General features: G+C 37.6%; 1 protein-coding gene across 7 annotated transcripts in view; it reads right to left on the reverse strand.

Annotated features, from left to right (window-relative positions):
* Window positions 1-2,730: 2,730 nt before the first annotated feature.
* Window positions 2,731-18,043, reverse strand: part of UACA (uveal autoantigen with coiled-coil domains and ankyrin repeats) — a 54,674-nt gene continuing 39,361 nt past the window's right edge. For 3 of the 7 annotated variants that reach the window (XM_080394997.1, XM_080395003.1, XM_080395000.1), the window contains exons 6-19: window positions 17,722-17,792; window positions 17,514-17,620; window positions 16,399-16,580; window positions 15,907-15,944; window positions 15,409-15,495; window positions 14,149-14,256; window positions 13,024-13,056; window positions 12,429-12,527; window positions 12,188-12,224; window positions 11,248-11,300; window positions 7,125-9,815; window positions 6,332-6,484; window positions 5,349-5,414; window positions 2,731-4,622 (exon numbers count right to left, since the gene is read on the reverse strand). In XM_080394997.1, the coding sequence (XP_080251123.1) occupies window positions 4,551-4,622; window positions 5,349-5,414; window positions 6,332-6,484; window positions 7,125-9,815; window positions 11,248-11,300; window positions 12,188-12,224; window positions 12,429-12,527; window positions 13,024-13,056; window positions 14,149-14,256; window positions 15,409-15,495; window positions 15,907-15,944; window positions 16,399-16,580; window positions 17,514-17,620; window positions 17,722-17,792 (3,797 nt within the window). In that variant the 3' untranslated portion in view covers window positions 2,731-4,550. The remainder of the gene's footprint in view (window positions 4,623-5,348; window positions 5,415-6,331; window positions 6,485-7,124; window positions 9,816-11,247; window positions 11,301-12,187; window positions 12,225-12,428; window positions 12,528-13,023; window positions 13,057-14,148; window positions 14,257-15,408; window positions 15,496-15,906; window positions 15,945-16,398; window positions 16,581-17,513; window positions 17,621-17,721; window positions 17,793-18,043) is intronic. The other 4 variants (XM_080394998.1, XM_080394999.1, XM_080395002.1 and 1 more) reach the window with 4 other exon arrangements.

Genomic DNA, 18,043 nt, shown 5'->3' on the forward strand with positions numbered 1-18,043 from the left:
ACCCTTAAAAACTTCCCAACTTACTTTGAAATAACCCCATTATATTATAAAACTCTACCTTGATGCCCTGCTGAAAATTTTTAAAGTCTTCTCCACTGTATTTGAAGAGCATATAAGCAAAAACCCCAACATTTAATGAAGTGTAAAACTAATTATTATGAAATAAAACTGGCTGTTCACAAAGTGGAAAACCATCACATTTTCATGTCCTGTTTTCCTTTAAAATGTATTCCCTTCCCGTCATGTAGCGTACTTTGCAAATGTAAAAATAAATATTCTTCACAGTGGAGTGCTGGCTTGAAGGCTACGAGTCCAACAATAAAAAGCTTTACAATTTAATGGCCCTTAAATGCTCAACATCTTTTTCACTTAATGTAAAATCCATCTGATCTAATAGCTGTGACTGAATTACATGTATTTTTTTCTATTAAAAGTTAATTTTCTGAGTTGGCAGAGCAATACAAGCATTAGATTAAAAAAGCAGTAATCTCTATAAACTTTCCAGGATTCAGGGATATTTCCAAGTCAGCTACTCAAAACAAAAAGAAGTCACACACTCACTTCAAAAAGTGCTATTACATAATAAGAACATTGTGCCAACAATCAATTATAAGCTGCATTACCTTATTAATGTTGCTTTACTGTTTCATGGAACAGATCACAAAATACGTCTTGCGAGGCACCCCTCAAACCTCTTAGCTGCATTTCATCTACATTTGACATTTTTGTGACCTCTCATTTCTTCTTTTCATTTATCAGCCATGTTTGTCTATGAATGCATTAATATTGAAAGCTTCCTTCACTAGGGACGTGATACTTCACAGTTAACTTTACCAAACACACAGATCATCACTGCCAAGGGAACTTCCCTGATATGTGGACACAACCCAGATTTTACCTTCACCTTCATGAGTCAATTGAGCCAAGAAAAACTCTAAACTTATATGTAGCGTTGCCGAGGGACTTGTTCATTCAGTTTGAGCCTGGAGACATCCCATTTGTACAGGATTTAAATAATCCACACCTATTAAAACTCAAAACGTTAAGCTTACCTTCTTGCACGCTATGATTTTATAGTGTCACCAATACCAAGGTAACAAGAGTCTGAGCGACCATGTATTACATTAAATATTGAATTACAGTGTTCCCAAGGAAATCCAGATTTAGTTTCTCATTTAGCAGTACTAAGGAAACATTTAAAAAACAAAAACAAAGAAAAAACCAAATCAGAACACCCGCACAACTTCCCGTACCCAACTACCAATTCACATTTCATAGAAAAATGGCAATTTTAATTATTCCTTAAAAAAATTATATAGAGATATGTACTGCAATGGATGAAACCAGTAATTGTACTCATGCTTCAAGTAACATGACATTGTGTGGAAAATGCAGAAGTCATCTTCAAGTCATTTAACATGATGAGAAACCTCAGATCCATGCCACTAATTCAGCTGCTAGAACAGCAGTTACAACAATCAAGTCTCAACAAAATAAGAAACCTAAAGTGTATAACCCCAGCATTTCCAAGTATCTACTCTGGTCAGGGTCAAGGAGTGGAATAATAGTGAGTATTTTCACCTAGCAGCTTGCTTTTGAAGATGTTTCAAGCTGGCGTTTAAGTAGCATGTTATCTTCCCCCAGTTTAAGAGAAAGATGGCAAAAGTAAAATACTCTAGCAGAAAAAATGACTTGTGTACTAAAAAATAAGAGAATGTAAATATAATTGAGAAAGCTTTTAAATAATTAGCGTCACTCTGCAGAAAACACGTGGTTGGAGAACAAGATACCCATGTAGTACACCGAAGAATATATAAAGCTATCAGAAAATTCTCAGTGAAAAGCACTTCACAATGCCCTGTAGATTAGCTGACTCAGGAAAGCTGATAGAACACGTCTACTGGCAGAGGGAAGGTTTAGACATATCAACTCTCGAAATAACTCTACCTGAACATCAGGTCTTCAGGACAAAAAAAAACAACCACCAAAACACACCAACAAAAGAAATCTAATATATATACACTCACATCCCCCCACCCCAAGGTCACATTACAGATTTACAAGAACGCTGAAGAGAGCTTCTGCTTACTAACTCAGAATAAAAGCAACTCCTCCAATGATGCAAGGAAGAAACATTTGTTCTAGTCAACGTTTAAACACAGTAAAGTTTCACTTCCATTGTTCATACCCTAACAACAGCCTTGCTTGTTTCATGTCCCACTAGCTGGACAAGATAATCCAAAAAACTAAATTAAGCCAATAGTGAAATTAGAGCACCCTTCACTTTCAAGTCACACCAAATGAATGGACCTCAGTAGTGCCAAGAAATTATTCTGCAAAGATTGCTACCTGATATCATGCTAAGCAGTGTAAGCTATTAAGTGAACGCACTTTCACTAAAAGCAGTAGTAAATCTTCACTAGCTCATCCCCAAACCTAATGATTGATGTAATAGCTCGCCCTGTTTGGTGTAGAAGTGGCCAGAATCAATGTACTCTGAAGAACTGACCAGTAGAAGCTTTGAGCTTCGGTCAATGCCACCAACATTTTACCAACCAGAAACTCTGGAAACAGACAGGAAAAAACCAATAATCCCAGCAGACATCAAAAAACCAAATGTGTTACCTGGTATTCGAGAGCATTCAAGTGAGTTCAGTATCCTTCACTACCCAGACTACTTTGCCAACACTACTTACATTTCTTTACCTTTTACAGAATTGACCACTACAATAAAAAAAGAAGAAAACATTTTATTGATAATATAATATGGGAGAAATTTAGAAAAAACGTACATAGAACTCCCTCATAAGAAAACATACAATATCAAAATATGCCAGAGTTAGTATATCAAAACAAATTATCTCTAATAAGAGCTTCAAGTAATGCAATTATAAAAGAATTTGGCTAAAAAGTAATGTATATATACTGAGATGTTTTCTGTAATAGTCCTCTAAGAAATTAAAGGAAAGCAGCAGTAGATCTGTTTAACTACAGACACATATTTAGTAAATATATTAAGTGTATTTATATAATAAAAACTGCCCTGCACATTCAGCACTATGTCTGTGTTCTCCTCTATGTGGCAGATGTCTCTTCAATTCTACTACAAGACTCTGCCCAAAAAGGGACTAAAAAGGAAACAAACATAATACTACTAAAAAAATGAGAGCCAAGCCTGTGAGGTGCAGCTTGTTGGGAGGCCCAGTTAACATGAAGCAGAGAACTCTGCACTCTGACTTAAGTCCTTATTTTTCAGGAACATGGAAGAGGAAGTTTGTCTTATCTGCATCACGATGCCAGATTCCTACTTGCTAGTTATAAGCAAATGCTTTTAACCAAGTAGACTGAATTTAACATGGCTACTGATAGCACTTACACTGTTTGCTCTACTGAAACAGCCACAGACATTAAATCAGGCTCATTTTTCAATTACTTCCTTTGAATAGTCCCAAATTTCATGTTTTCTTCCATAAAACTTACTTATGGGAACATCATCCTTCAGTTAAAAATGAAGCCCTGTCTTGTTTTATAGGTAGATTCCAAGCAAATAAAAATTCTCATTTCATTAATCCTCAGTATTTGCATCTTTCCCCATAAATAAGATTATAGTACATAATTTACAGTTAAGAGGAAGATACCTTTAACTTCCAGAGTGTTTGAAAATCCAATACCTGAATTTTCTAGCGTACAGCTTCACGAGGTGCTCAGTCTACACCCATATTAGGCCTAATGAAGAATGAAATTATAGAGAAGTAGGACTATTGCCTTTAGATCAAAATGCTGCTCTACTAACCATGACACTCCAGTCCCGCTATTGTAGCCTACAATAACCAATATTACAAGAATTCACAGAAAAATCTTGGGGGAGCAAGGAAGAGGAGGCAAACATAAAAGTTAGTGTTTTGATGGAAAAACCAATTTTTAAGTCTTGCAAAAAGCAAAGGCACTACATCTTAAGTTTATAGTTAAATAAAGTCTGTAACTTGGCCAGCCAAGTTACAACATACAGCTAAATACCTTTCATCTACCTTTGCGGCTGACTTACTAAGCATGTTGTAGTATGTCTTGATCAGCTTATGTGACAAAACAGCCACTTTCACTTAATCAATAAAGGAGATATACAGCTACAATACTTAGCCAAGCTCATTTGAGCATAGTTTATTTTTAACCATACCATGAGAATTCAAGTTATAGCATAAACTAGAGTTTCTGGGTATAGGCCTTGCTTTAATAAGTGGTCAATCAGACATTAAAATAATTTTACTACTATGTCATCATTTTGACAGTCAGTTTGCATACCAATTTTAGAAAAGGTTCTACTTCTTTTATTTATGTAATGAAAGTAGTATCAGATCTGAAACTCAGTAGCCCTATTTTACTGTTTTACAAGAAGATAATATTTCAGCTTTGTAAGTTGTTTCATATTTGGAGGTTCTAATTGCAGCTATATCATCATAATTATATAAATCTCATGAAGGTTATCACTACTGTAATCACAGCACTCTTACTACAAGATGCAGCCACCTTCAAGAGCAATGGCACTAAGCACGTCAGCAAACAAGTCCCTGTCTCATTCGTATGATCTGTAGTAAAGCAGCTTGGACATCTTCATCCATGTGACCCTAGAGCAAGCAAACACTTAGTTACAAGAAAAATTAAGATGACCATGAAGCACCAACCAACCATTGCTAATATTAGGAGAATCTTTAACATTACCCAAAAGTCTTAGCTTATGGCTGCATTTTTATTGCTCTGGGAAAATCTGAAATACTTCAGGAATCCAGCTGGTTTTTTCTCATGAGAGAAAGAAGGGTCTGTCTCTGACACAGCAGTTTCATTTATGAAAACATGATGTTGCAAAAAATTACTGTTCCTATCCTCTGGGCTCCACAGCCTGCTGCTGTAGTAATGGCCCCTCCTTTGCATGCTCTATCTGAAATCGTAAGACCTGAATTAATTGATCAGCTCTTTGTTCAGTGGCAGCAAGTGAATAAGTCTGCATTAAGCTTCCAACTTCTACTCAACTTCTCTCCAGCATTACCTGGTATATGCAGAATTAACAACATGGTCACACTGCCTGACACCACCACCCTTCAAAGCAGGTTACTGTTATATCTAGTTACACAGACAAATGGTAATAAGATGGCACAATAAGTTTATAGCTTATAAATAGCTTATAGTGTTGTTTGCTTTTTTGTTGAATCAGTTCAAGTTAAAACTCATGAAAACCAGTACTTGATGCTAGTTTCAAGTTTGAGGTCTTCCAGTATGGCAGTTAGAAACGAGTCTCAAGAATCTCTTGCATTGAGATGTCAGAGTAAGACAATCTGAACTTGGGACTATCATACCTGTACAGCACTAAGAAGATGTGTCCGATAAACTGAAACTACCTCTTGATGCTGCCTTTTAGCATCCTATAAAAAGAAGATAGGAAGAGAAGGTGAAGTCATCAAATTTTTAACATCTACTTTTGCCTATTTCCAACTTTGTGGACTTGGTTTTGTGCACTTACAGACTAGCCAAAGCAGATTTTCAAGGTTAAGGTTAGCTATATCCCCTCCATTAATCAAGAAAAAAGTCACTGCTTCACTTGTGTTTGCTTACTTGCAAAAAGGTTGCTCTAGTGCTTCAGCCCAGGTGCTAAGATGAAATGCTTATCAACAGCATTAGCATTTGTTTAAAATCACCCAATTTAAGAACAGTTTGCCTGATGGGGTCAACCTTGCAAATACCATTAAAGATGTATCCTACTTCTGTACAGATTTACCACTAACTCTGCTCACATATGTAGCTTTCTTTATGAGCTTTATTGAAGTCACAGGGGCCACTAACATGCTTGTGCACAAAAATCACAGCACTTACCATAAAGTGTTCCCCTTAACTGTTAGTATGTAATAAGCAATACATTGCACAATGTTTGCAGACAAGGGAACACAAAATGAAATCCATTAAGGATGGATCACCTCACTTTCTTTCAATAATATACATGGCTGGTGGTTTTTTTGCAAGAAAATATTCATGTGGAACTTATATACAGAAACGGTCTTAGCATGAACTACAGCAGTATACCTCGTAAGCACAAATTCTCTCTAAATTGTTTTTCTTTTTTATCTGGAAAAGTTCCTAAATGTTGCAGTTCTAATGTGCAGAAGGAAGCAGACAGATTTACAAAAAAGCAACCATGGCAGGTGAGGGGGAAATCATGAATACTCTACTTTTGAAGTCTAAGCCTACAGTCAACCCCTATGACCACATATGTATTTCCTTGTTTATACCAGAAACTGTAAGCAATTCTACTGCATTTCAGACAACACCTTGCATGTTTACTTACAGCTAGCTGCTGTTGCAGTGTTTTCACTTGGTTCTGGAGCATTTCAACCTGCTGGTTCTGCCTCTTTGAGGGAATCCCAGTGGTGTACGTAAGTTGAGACAAGCCATTAAGAGCTTGTTTTAACCTCTCTACATCATTAAGCAGCTCTGTTATCTTAAAAAAAAAAAGCATACAAAACCCTCATTTAAGGACGTCTCACTGAAAATGAATATTCTTTAACATTCTTTGAAGTTTGATGAAGACCAGCAAGCACTGAAGGGTCTTTGTTGTCCCAGCTTGCCACCACACTAAAGCGCCTTTGCTAAGATAGAAGACTCCATTTTCATGACGTGCTATCACTCATTCACATACTGCTTCCTAGCACTGAAATTTGTAAGGTATGGACCCTGGAGGTCAGCCAGCCACATAAATTACTTATGCTCTAAAGATATTCTAGGTCTAATTTCTAAAAAGACCAACAAACCATCAGAAGGCAAGCCAGAGATACTAAACAAATACAGTTCCGATGGGAGAATGAGCTTATACCCTAAAAGTCTGAAACTCAGCTTGGAAGTTTTAGAGTTTAGACACTACATATGATGCCTGAAACATATCAAGCATTAGAGAAAAAAAAAAACCACCTTCGTATAATGCTACCAAAGCCAGGACTTCATCTCAGCAAATTTGGGCCAGTTCTGGGGACCTAATGCTCAGTACACAAAGTTGTGCTTTGAATACCTAAGTAGTGGTATTTGAAGTCTAGTTCCTTACCACTAAACTGAAAGTGTCAAGAGTATTAACTGACACATCCTACCTTGTTATCCTTGGCTTCCACCTGCTTTGCAGATTCCTGTATTCTCTTCTGCAAGTCAATAATTGTTGTCAGTGATTTATCACACCTTTCTTTCTGGTCTTTGATTTCTTGTTCAATACTGCAACTTCGTAACTGAAGCAACTCCTTTTCATCCTTTAAGGAAAGCTCACTCTTTTTAGCTTGCAAAGCCTCCTCGCATGCTTCCTTGTACTTTTTATTCATCTTGGACAAGTTTTCAGCTACGCTATTAATCTGGGCCTCCAGAGTACTTTTCATGGATTGGTATTCTGCCATGTCAATCACTTCTTTGCTCTCCAGGTCGGTTAAAGCTTGTTGAGTAAGCTGCATCTCAGACTGCAACTTCAAAATTTCCTCATTTTTAACTCTGTTTTCTTCTTCCTTTTCTTTCAAGCTGTTTTTGATTGCTACAATTTCTTGTTCTAGCATTTCCTTCATTTGTATATATTCTACCAAAGGTATTGAAGATTTTTTTAACCCTGACAATTCCTGCTGTAGTTCTCCTACTTTTAGTGTTTCTTTGTCATAACATTCCTTCTTACTTCTGAAGGCTTCCTTTAGATCCTCTATAGTGTGACCAAGAGCCTTCTTCAAGACTTCAATTTGTTCTGCTGGAAGATGCTGAGCCTGCACAGTTATCAGCTGCTTGGTATTCTCTTGCAGCTCATCTTTCTCTTCTTTCTCACCTGTATATTTCTGCAGCAATTCTCTCAGTTGCTTATTTAACTCCTCCATTTTGCTTGCAAACATCTTTTCCATTTCGTGGGATTTCTCAGCAAGGATATAGTTCTGCTGCAAGTCATTCTGGATGGACAAAATGCCATTTTTGAGCTTTTCATTCTCCTGTTTGTACCTCTTGTTTTCCTCTTCGCTTTCTCTGCACTTCTGGGCTTGCTCCTGCAGCTTCACTTTTAATTCTTTCACTGTGGCTTCAAAGAGTTGTTCTCTGTCTTCAAAGGAGGCAACCGGGGCATATTTTGACTTAATGCATTCCTGAATTGTGTCAAGTTCCTTCTTTTGGGCTTCAATTTCTACATGCAACTGTAAAATTTCTTCTTGACCCCTCTTATACTCAGCCATAATTGCAATATTGTTCTCCTGAAGTTCTTGTGTGCTTTTATTTAAAGTAGTCACTGTAGTTTCATGATCTTTTAAACTTATATATTCAGTTTGTAATTGATTCTGTAAGAGTTTAACCTTATTTTTCAAAGTTCCATTTTCTTCATTTACCCTCATGAATTCTTGCTTTATCCCTTCCATTTTTTCCCTCACATCTGACAGCTCCCTATTAGTCTTATCCAGAGTGTTATTCAGGACTGTTTTAACCTCTTCATGTGTTGTCGCCAACACATACTGATCCCTGAGAGTCTCTCTTATGACTGCATTTTCAGAGACTAGTTTGCACACTTTTGCTTGTTCATCATCATATTTTTTCTGAAGCTCAGAAAGCTGCTTTTCAAGTTCAACACCATTAGATTTTAAGGCTTCCACTTCTTTTTCGTGCTGCTCTGGAGACAGGTACACAGCTTGGAAGTGGCTGATATTCTCACTCAAGTTGTTCTTCTCTGCCAGCAACTTTTCAGCTTCAGCTTTGCTTTCGTTGTACTTCTTTGTTATTTCAAAAAGCTTTTTGGTCAGGTCACCAACAGTCAGATCATTTGTTTTCTTCAATTCTTCGTGAATTTTTAACGGCACATTCTGGCTTTTAATTTCAGCTTTTAGCATCTGGATTTGCTGCTTAAGCATCTTGTTATCGATCTGCAACCTTTCAAGTTCCTTCTGCAGAGTCTGATTCTTCTGCGATAAATCAGAAATTGTCTTCCCAAGTTCCTCATTTTTTAGCTCAAACCCACTCCTCATTTTTTCATGGTCTTCTAGCTTCACACACTGAGCAAGTTTAGCTTTCTGACTCTCAGATTCCCTCTTTAAAAGCAGAATCTCTGCCTGCAGTTTTTCATGCTCTCCTTCCATCTCTGCTAACTTCCTTGCTTTCTCGTTCACTTCACCTGATAACAAACTCTTCATGTTTTCAAATTTCTCTGAAGTTACAGAGTGGGCTAACTTTGCTGCTGTTTCTTTGAGCTGCCCTTCTAAGTCCGCGACATTTCTTCCCCTTTTATCTCGCTCCATCTCCAACTTAACAAGTTCCTTCTGCAACCTTTTATTTTCTTCCACTAGCCTTCCTTCATCTCTCTTGAATTCCGCCACCAGCAATTCATTCTGCTTAATCTGGTTCCTTAGTTTTCCCACTTCAGCAGAGGCCCCTTCATACTTAGTTTTCATTTCTTTCAACTGATCCTTCAGCTCCTCTGTTAGCTTGCTGTTTCCTGTAGCAGCTTCATTAGTCAGGTGATCTTTCAGAGCAAGAAAGTGGGTCTGCATTTGCTTAACTTTGCCTTCAGAGTCAAACATTCTTTTCTGTACATCTTTTAAAGCATCTTCCAGTTGTTTTATCTGTCCATCAGATTCTGCCTTGGTTCTTTCACACTCTGATGCCAAAGCTTTACATTCAGATACCTTGTGAGACAGTTCTCTCTGCAATTTGCTAATTTCCTCTTTTGCTGCACCATAGCAGGTCCTCACGTTGTCAAGTTCTTTCTTTAAAGTTTCCTTCTCTGAATTGGAGGATTGGTTTGGCAGAGAGAGCTCCAGGGGTCTCAGCATAGACCTAGACTGAAGATAAATTGGCACAAAATGGATACACTTTTACAGGTTTGACAAGTCCTACACATAACTGTCTTAAACCTGTGTTGATATAAGCATAAAATTTGCCTGAGATTTTTTTTTTCTTAGAAACACACTAATCTGTTCTTGCCCATATTACAGAACATGTATTCCAGCTTTCAACATTAAAATCTTGAGTATACAGCTCTGCATTACTGTTTCCCAACCATCAGACCCTACTGGCGTTAAAGTGCAGGTGTAGTATATTCATCTCCCTTATAATGTTATTCATACTTAACCACTCACATGCTAGAAGTACTTCAATTTATTAAGAGATTTCCCTTGCCCCTCAAGTATGTGAAAATAATTTTAAAAGGAATCAAAACAGGGTATGTCATGGTTAACAGAACCTTCTCTGCCATTTCATTTACTGTCTAGTACAGGGTATCTCAAAAAAAAAAAAAAAAGTGTTTGCCTCCTGTCAGGTGGCCTTCAGTACCAACTTCACTTCCCTGCCAGCCATGATGGCTATTACACGGCACAGACTTGCTCCCATGACCTCATTCACATTCCAAGGACCGGAAAACTGTATGTGGCTTCCAGACACGACTAGCTTAAAGCCACTTAATTCCTGCTTGGGATATGGTTTGGGGTCTTTTTGGTTGGTTGGCTTTCTGTGCCCACCCCCTTCCCCCCTCCCCCTTTAAAAAAAAAAAATTACACATAAACTCATTTTAAACTTCAACTAAGAATAATAAAAAAAAAGAGGTTAACCCAATAGTCTTAGAACTTATGTAAAACAAGACAGAACAGACTGGATTTTTTTGTGTTACCAGCAAAACGTACAAACTACATGTATCAGTGAAATCTGGCAAGAAAGCATATGATGTACAGATTTACTTCTAGCCATCACTCACTTCTGGAAGCATTACAGCTGAAATACTCAAGCGTAAGAGCAGCTTGTCAGTTAGAACCAATTCCTATCATACATGACTCACTGTAAGGGTCTGATTGACCTTCTTTATAACATAATTGTTTCTTTAAAAAGGTAGCTAGCTATCAGCCAACAATTGTCAGGAAATTATTGTATAGCTGGCAGGGGGAAAAAATCTTCTGAATTTCAGCTGAATTTAAAATAGAAAAAAAACTCTGGAGATGAATACCCAGTTGCACTGTACACTGTGACTACTGATCAAATAGTCTGTTGATTCAGTTTCAAGAATGCTCATTACAGACCATTCAGCATCCAACAATTTCACAGCATTTAAAGCTCTGCCACATATGTAACTCTAGAGGGCACCAGCAGTTAAAAATAAACATAGCAGGGCAAGTATTGAAAGTTTTTTTATTCAGAAGCAACGTTTAATATATGTACATTTCTATTTAGCTTTCCCAAACATTACTATCTTAAAATTCTCTCAAGTGGTAAAATATTTATTACCTGTGACTCCACAGCAAACACCTGGCCTTGTTTAAGTAATAAATCTTCTTTTCCTAGATTTTCAAAGCAAACAGCATTTAGTTTGTTTAAAAACAGTAATATATGATCACAAGAACTATGATTTTCCTTCATAATTTTATTCTGTTCAATGGGACTGCACTAGGCTGCATGTTGGTGTTTTAGACACTTAGTATTAAAACAACTCGTTAATTAAGTCACATAGGAGTTTTTCCAGGTGTCCTAAGGAAAAAACACTCCTACTGTGCCAGGCTAGGTAAATTGTTCTGCAAAACAGTCCATGAAAGCCACCTTGAGCTAGCTGCATGTCTGCATATGAACACACCAGGGAAAAGCATGCCCTTGCACTCCAAATAAATGATCCTTCCTGACAGGCAGCCAAACAGCTCTCATGACTGCTCTTGACAGATGAAGTGACATTAAGTTACACACGTTACAGGCCTGTAACACATTGGATGCAAAAGACTTCAGTTTCTGGAAATGGAGTAGTTTCTACCAGAAGTGTGAGCTGAGGTCTTGTGTTTAAAGTAGTTTTCAAACCTGCCTACATTCAAGCTTTCACAATGACCGTGGTTTTCTTGTCATAAGCTAGATATTAAGATATAAAGAATGGAAAGGGGAGCTCAATTTGGAGCACGGATCTTGCTCAGCTTGTTTTCCATGTTATTAGAAGATGTAGCAGAGTTAAAATGCACATTTCACAAGACCAGACACTCATAAGCGAGACTGATCAATAATGCCCCAGCACTCATGTACAAACCCAACTGCGCCCAGCTGACTACTCAGGTTTGAGGTGTGGACACACACATTATGCTTGACTACAGTTAAGACCAACAAAAGGAAGAGACAACAAAAAACCCACCCTTTGTCTGTGTATGCTAACACTGCATCACGCATAGCAAGTTTTAAGAAATTAACTTACTATTACCAAAGTTACTTCCAGATGCCACAAAGTCAACCTAAAAGCAAACAGCAAGAAACAAAAAATTTCAAAATGAATTTCAAAATTAATTTCAAACTTTTACTATATGTTAAGCTAGGGATTAAAGGGCAAGGAAAGCTTTTACAGTAAGACAACCATTTAAGAGTTTCAAAAATTTAAAATTGCTAAAGTATTTACTACTATAGATATCAATTGTTATATTTCAAATCAATTAACGTACTTCATAATATTTGAGTTTAGCTTTGAGAGCTTCAATAGTTCTTAAGCTTTCTTCCTGCTGTTTTTCCTTGGTAGTTAGGATTTTCTTCAACTCATCTTTCTGAAAGAGAAAGAGTGCCAAATAGCCAAAGCCACAAGGATGGCCAGATTTACAAGATCTCAAGCAACTTTGTCAAGGGTCTAGAGAGAACTTCAACCAAGATCAGCACTGAAAGAATCCCTACATTTTTGATTCTGAAGTTCTACAACACTGCTCTTCTACCAGAGGAGTCCTGAAGAATAAGTCAAGGGAATATGCACCAATATAATTTCCTATTGTTTAATTTATTAATATTTATTCATCTTGCATTACTGAAAGTCACTAGAGATATGCTTACAATATTAAGTCTGCATTAAAGGTGCCACAGGGATTATGTGTTATTTGTAGTAATAGAAGTGTTGTGCTCCTTTACAAAATAAGTACATACCAGTAGATATTTCACTTAGTATTTATAAATAGCTTTCTTTTCTCTATAGTTTTAAATACCATTACTCAAATGCAATAGTCACTTCCCCTGTTTCTTAGTTCTATGATGCTTTAAGGTAATATATCATACCTCATTTTCAAGATCATCTGCAAACATTTGCTCCTGCAAAAATAACAAAAAAATTCCCCCACAAATCATTTTTTCAATAACGTTTAAGGGGTTTATACACAGTTCATTAGTTGACAAGTCTACCCCAGTTTCTAATCCTACATGCTTCTGACTGTTCCTCTTTCATTTAGCATCTAACCTCTGGCAAGAGAAATAAACATAAGTTAAGGATGTTTGACAGAGCAATGTCTCTTGACATGCATAGTAGAAAACTGGAGTATCTTTTTAATTATCTAGATCAACCACTACCGAGGCAGAAAAGTACATTTTTTCAGTAGAAGTTTGCTTATTTTGGGAAGTGAGTATTAAGGATTTTGTGGGTTTTGTTTCTTTTATAAAGGCAATGCTTAAGAGAGAAGTTCAGACAAGACAATGATTCTAAGAAATATTCTTTCTATCCACATGCAGCATTTAGAGGAAGCTATATATGCTTTTTAACTGTACCTCTACAAAAATGCAGTGAAGGAACAAATGTGAGCCTCCACAAAGAAAAAAACCCACCAAACAAAAAAACCAACAACAACAAACAACAAACCACCCTGTTTTTATTTTCCTTCCTCAACTGTACTGGTCATATTTAAGCCTCTAAGGAAAGGAAACTTTTTTTAAAAACAGGATTTCAAATTTGGGTGAGAAATTCCCTATGGAAAACCTTTGCTTCTGTTTTTGCCAATTGAAGACTCTTCTCAGTGTTGTCACTCACAGTAACAGCTAGAAAATAAGCAGTGGCTATGATAAAGTGCTCACAACAACTACATTTAATTGTGCAGATTAAGTTTACCCAAAATTACAACATGTCAGAACACCTCATGGTTCGCATTACATAGTAAAGTATAGCCATAAATATCATTGCTTAAAATTTATGAGTATCAGTGAATGACACGGTAACATGCCTCCTCTCATTTTGAATACTATTACAGGAGCAAATGCTTCTGCTGCAGAAGAAGGTGACAGTGACACATACAGAAGTAATTCCCAGGAAAGCAGTGACGACTACATTCTAATTACACATGCTTTCTTTTCTGCCTCAACCAGCCTTCACTGTCAGCCTCAGGTGGCTATTACAGCTTTCAAGTCTTGGTTTACCTCATTCAATTGTAGTTGTAGCCCACTGATTCTATCCAGCAGCATCCTTTGCTCCTCTTGTACTTCTCTCATTCGATCTTTCAAATCTTGATTTTCTAACTCCAATTCCTTAAAAGTAAAAAATAAAATTAAAAAAAAAACCACTACCACGCTACACGCACATTGGGAAAACTAAAGAATCTGAACCAACAGTTTTAACAGTCTCTAAAGACACCAAGCCTTGCCCTAATGATTCTGTGGCCTTATTCCAGGTCTGTTTCATTCTGAAGGTTTACATCAGCACAAGCTCCAGTCTTCAAGCTCTTCTGTTCTAGACTGCTCATTCTCATAGGAGCATACATACACGTTTTGAAGTCTGAGCAGATTAAGATTACATTCAATGCTGACAGCACTCAAGAGGCTGCTTATCTGCTGTCTGTTAACAAGTAAAAATAACTAATGTTAAAACAGTTCCTGAAACCCAACCACTGCAGCCAAAGGTGAATGAAAAAGCCTTCACCAGCAAGAAACATAGCAACCTTTAAATGTGCTAACTGTTCCAAGCAGCTACAAGAATCATCCCGGTAACTTATAATAAATCCAACACATGAAAATGATAGGTCTTTGCACTGTCAATTAGTCCAGTGCTCACATGCAAACAATAAAGCATGTTTAACTCTTGCCTGATAATCGCCGCCTTAACAGTGGTAACTACTTTAGCTCAAACCAGAGAAGTTGCATTTAGAGATCTTTATCCTTTTATTACAAAGCATTTCAGAATGCAGGCCTCAATTTCTCAGTGGTTTGTTCCCCATAGCTTAAAACGTTGTTTACCTTTTTGAAAACTGTAATGACATAGTAATGAGATGAGAAAGTTAATAATGGTTAGTAGAACGATTATGACATCTGTTATTTTTAGTAAGACACTTAAACACACATCTCTTGAAAAGTTAAAAAAATAAATCTTCCAGTTTTGTGACTCTGATTTTACTGCAGGCAAAAGTAGTATACATAAGGTTAAGACCTAGGAAAAGTTAAGAAATGAACAGACTTGCAACTATTTATTACACAAACAAGTCTTTTCCTGAAAAAAGTTTACAGCTTATCTGCATAATTGCCACATTACCGAGTCATGCAATTAAGTTTTAAGTAAACAGCAATATATACGACCTTTCTTAATGGAATCACTAATGCTTACTTTACAAGCACATCTTGTCTTTAGTATGTCTGGTTCATTATGCATAGGGTAATAGGCAAGTCATAAAAATCCTTCTCGCTTACCTGAGCATTATGTTCCTTCTGATACAGCTTGACATTCACCTCCTCCTGTGCATGCAGCCAATTCCACTTCTGTGACATATTAATAATCTGTTATTGCAACAGTAAAGTATTAATTTATATTCCTGTTGTGTTCTGCAGACATGCATTTCTGGGGACACTGGGCTGCTTTCAGCCTTCATTTCAGCTTCCGCTGGGGGGCAATACTACCAGCATCCACATTTTGACAGATAGCTTCTCAGTAAGAGGTCACTATGATCTCACCCAGACAGGAAATAGGATGCTTATCAAAGCTCTAATCCTGAGTGTGCACATCATCAAATATTTTTCAAATAGAAACAGCCACACCATCGGATTAGAGGGCATCCTCTCAGCTACATACGAGGTTAAGAATTCAAAAAAATACTGAACTAGTTTTGCATCATAGCACAATCTTAATCACGTTCTCACCAATACAAGTGATGTACTACCTTAGAAGATACTGAATATAAACAGCCTTACCTTTTGTTCAGGCTGCCCTTTCTTCATGGTATCTCTTGCTAAAAAAGCACCACAAAAATAGGAAGTTAAAAAAAGCATTTCATTCAGATTCATGCAACACATTCCACTAATTCTATCTGGTTTTGACCTCAGGAGGACATTTCAAGAGGTAGATTCACCACCACCCCAGTTAATCAAATATGGAAATATTCACAAGTACAAGGTCCTTCTACAAATAAGGCTAAATAACTCCTATGATCAGTATTGCAATGCCAGGTTCAGTAGTGTTAATACCTGGAGGCACCGGAGCCTGCATTTACCTTAAAAGCTTTTCTAAAAACAAACAGAAAACAAAAGCCTTCTTTCCCTGCCCAAACAAGCAATTTAGCACATTTTTGTTCAAAGGACTACAGCTGCCCTCCAAAAAAACAGTTCCTGAAGACACAGCAGCGGGAAGACACACAATTCTAATGAAAGAACAACAGCAAACTGTTATAGCCATGTTCTTCATACCTTTGCTGGAATCCTCAACGGCAGCTTTTATTAAAGCCAAAATGTCAATATTGTCACCAATTCTGGCATAGTAAGCACAGTCATGACCAAGGCCATCAGTCAAACTAACATCCGCACCATTCCTGAGCAAAACTTCTACTGCATCCTTGCAGCCGTATTCACAGCCTAACATTACAGCAGTCCTGAGGATGGGGAGAAAGATTGTATTCAGACTCCAGGATCTCACACTTTAATGGACCAATCACTTACAGAAAGAATTCTTCATACAATTATGTCTAATCATGCAAACTTGAGTCAATGAATCCTTCCTCTATAAAGGGAGGAAACTAAGCCTGGAAGTTCATTTGGTCAGTGTTTAAAAAAGCAAACGAGGACACTATTTTCATGAAACTCAGATAAACCTACTGCCTTTGAGAGAGCCACCCAGTGTTTTGAAAACTCCCATGAATTTGGCTTCCTCTCCATTTAGATAGAAATCTTAATAGGCACAACACACAAGAAGTTTAGACAAAGTTGAGCGGCGGGCACACAAGTGCTTGGGAGTCCTGGCAATGCCTTCCAAACACTCGCCAGCTTCAGAACATGCAATCCAAGTACCCATGCTTTGTCCCACAGCAGCCTCATGTCCATTAGCCACGAGGCAGCCATCCTCCAAGAAATCACTGGCAGAAGTAGCAGCTGCAAATAGAAAAGCCCTCCCCTGGCCCCCTTTCATGAATAGAGACGCAAACAGTTTTTCAAGGCCTTTAGGTCCCTTTGGAGCTCCAATGGGACTCAAGTACTTCTTGACAAGGTACCAGTTTTGTCATGACCCATTTTGTATATTGATCCCAAAGGGTGCAAGATACAGCTTTGGACAGACAAAACCTTAAAATAACCAGCTGCTGTTTCTCTGCTGGCAGTAACAAGCCTACATGTATTTTAAACACAAGAACAAGCAATAAAAAAAGGCCACGCTTATCTGCGTTATTGAACTGGCACATCTACTTCTGAACTAAATCCCAGATTCTTTTCCACTGAATTTAGCATATTTATTCTGTAGCCTGAAAGCCAAGGGACAGCTTCCTACCCTTTAAGTGTCAGCAGGCATTCTGACAACACTCTGCATGCATTACCTGTTTTGTTTGTCCCTGGCATTAACATCTGCTCCTCTGTCTATCAGAAGCTGACAAACCGTGGGACGACACATCTGAGTGGCCAGCACTAGTGGTGTCCTCCCGTCCTGAAGAGGTGAAGGAGGAAAGAAATAAGGAAAGGCAGAGAAAACAGAGAAAGTACAAGAACTCCAAATCGTGCAGGAAAATGCTATCAGCAGCAACTTACACCGTCCTTTGAATTCACTGAGGCTCCATGATCACACAGTAGTTGTATGCTAGAGGAACAGTCTGACATAGCTTTCAAGAGAAAAAGAAAGAGCAAAAGTTATACTGCTGAAAACAGCCTTCATGAAACCCCAAACACCTCCTTGGGTGTATTTGTTTCACAAAAATTCATGCAACCAAGTTAAAGCACGACAAGGCTCTATGACTTAGCTCTCACACAGCCATCCCTAAAGCATGTGAAAGAGACCAAACACTACCATTCGACACGTTGCATAGCATAGTGAGGATGCAGACAATCCAGAGTAAAGCTATCTTAACCTATT

The sequence above is a fragment of the Falco punctatus genome (genome assembly GCF_963210335.1).
Source record: "Falco punctatus genome assembly, chromosome: 7".
In the NCBI taxonomy this organism is placed as follows: Eukaryota; Metazoa; Chordata; class Aves; order Falconiformes; family Falconidae; genus Falco; species Falco punctatus.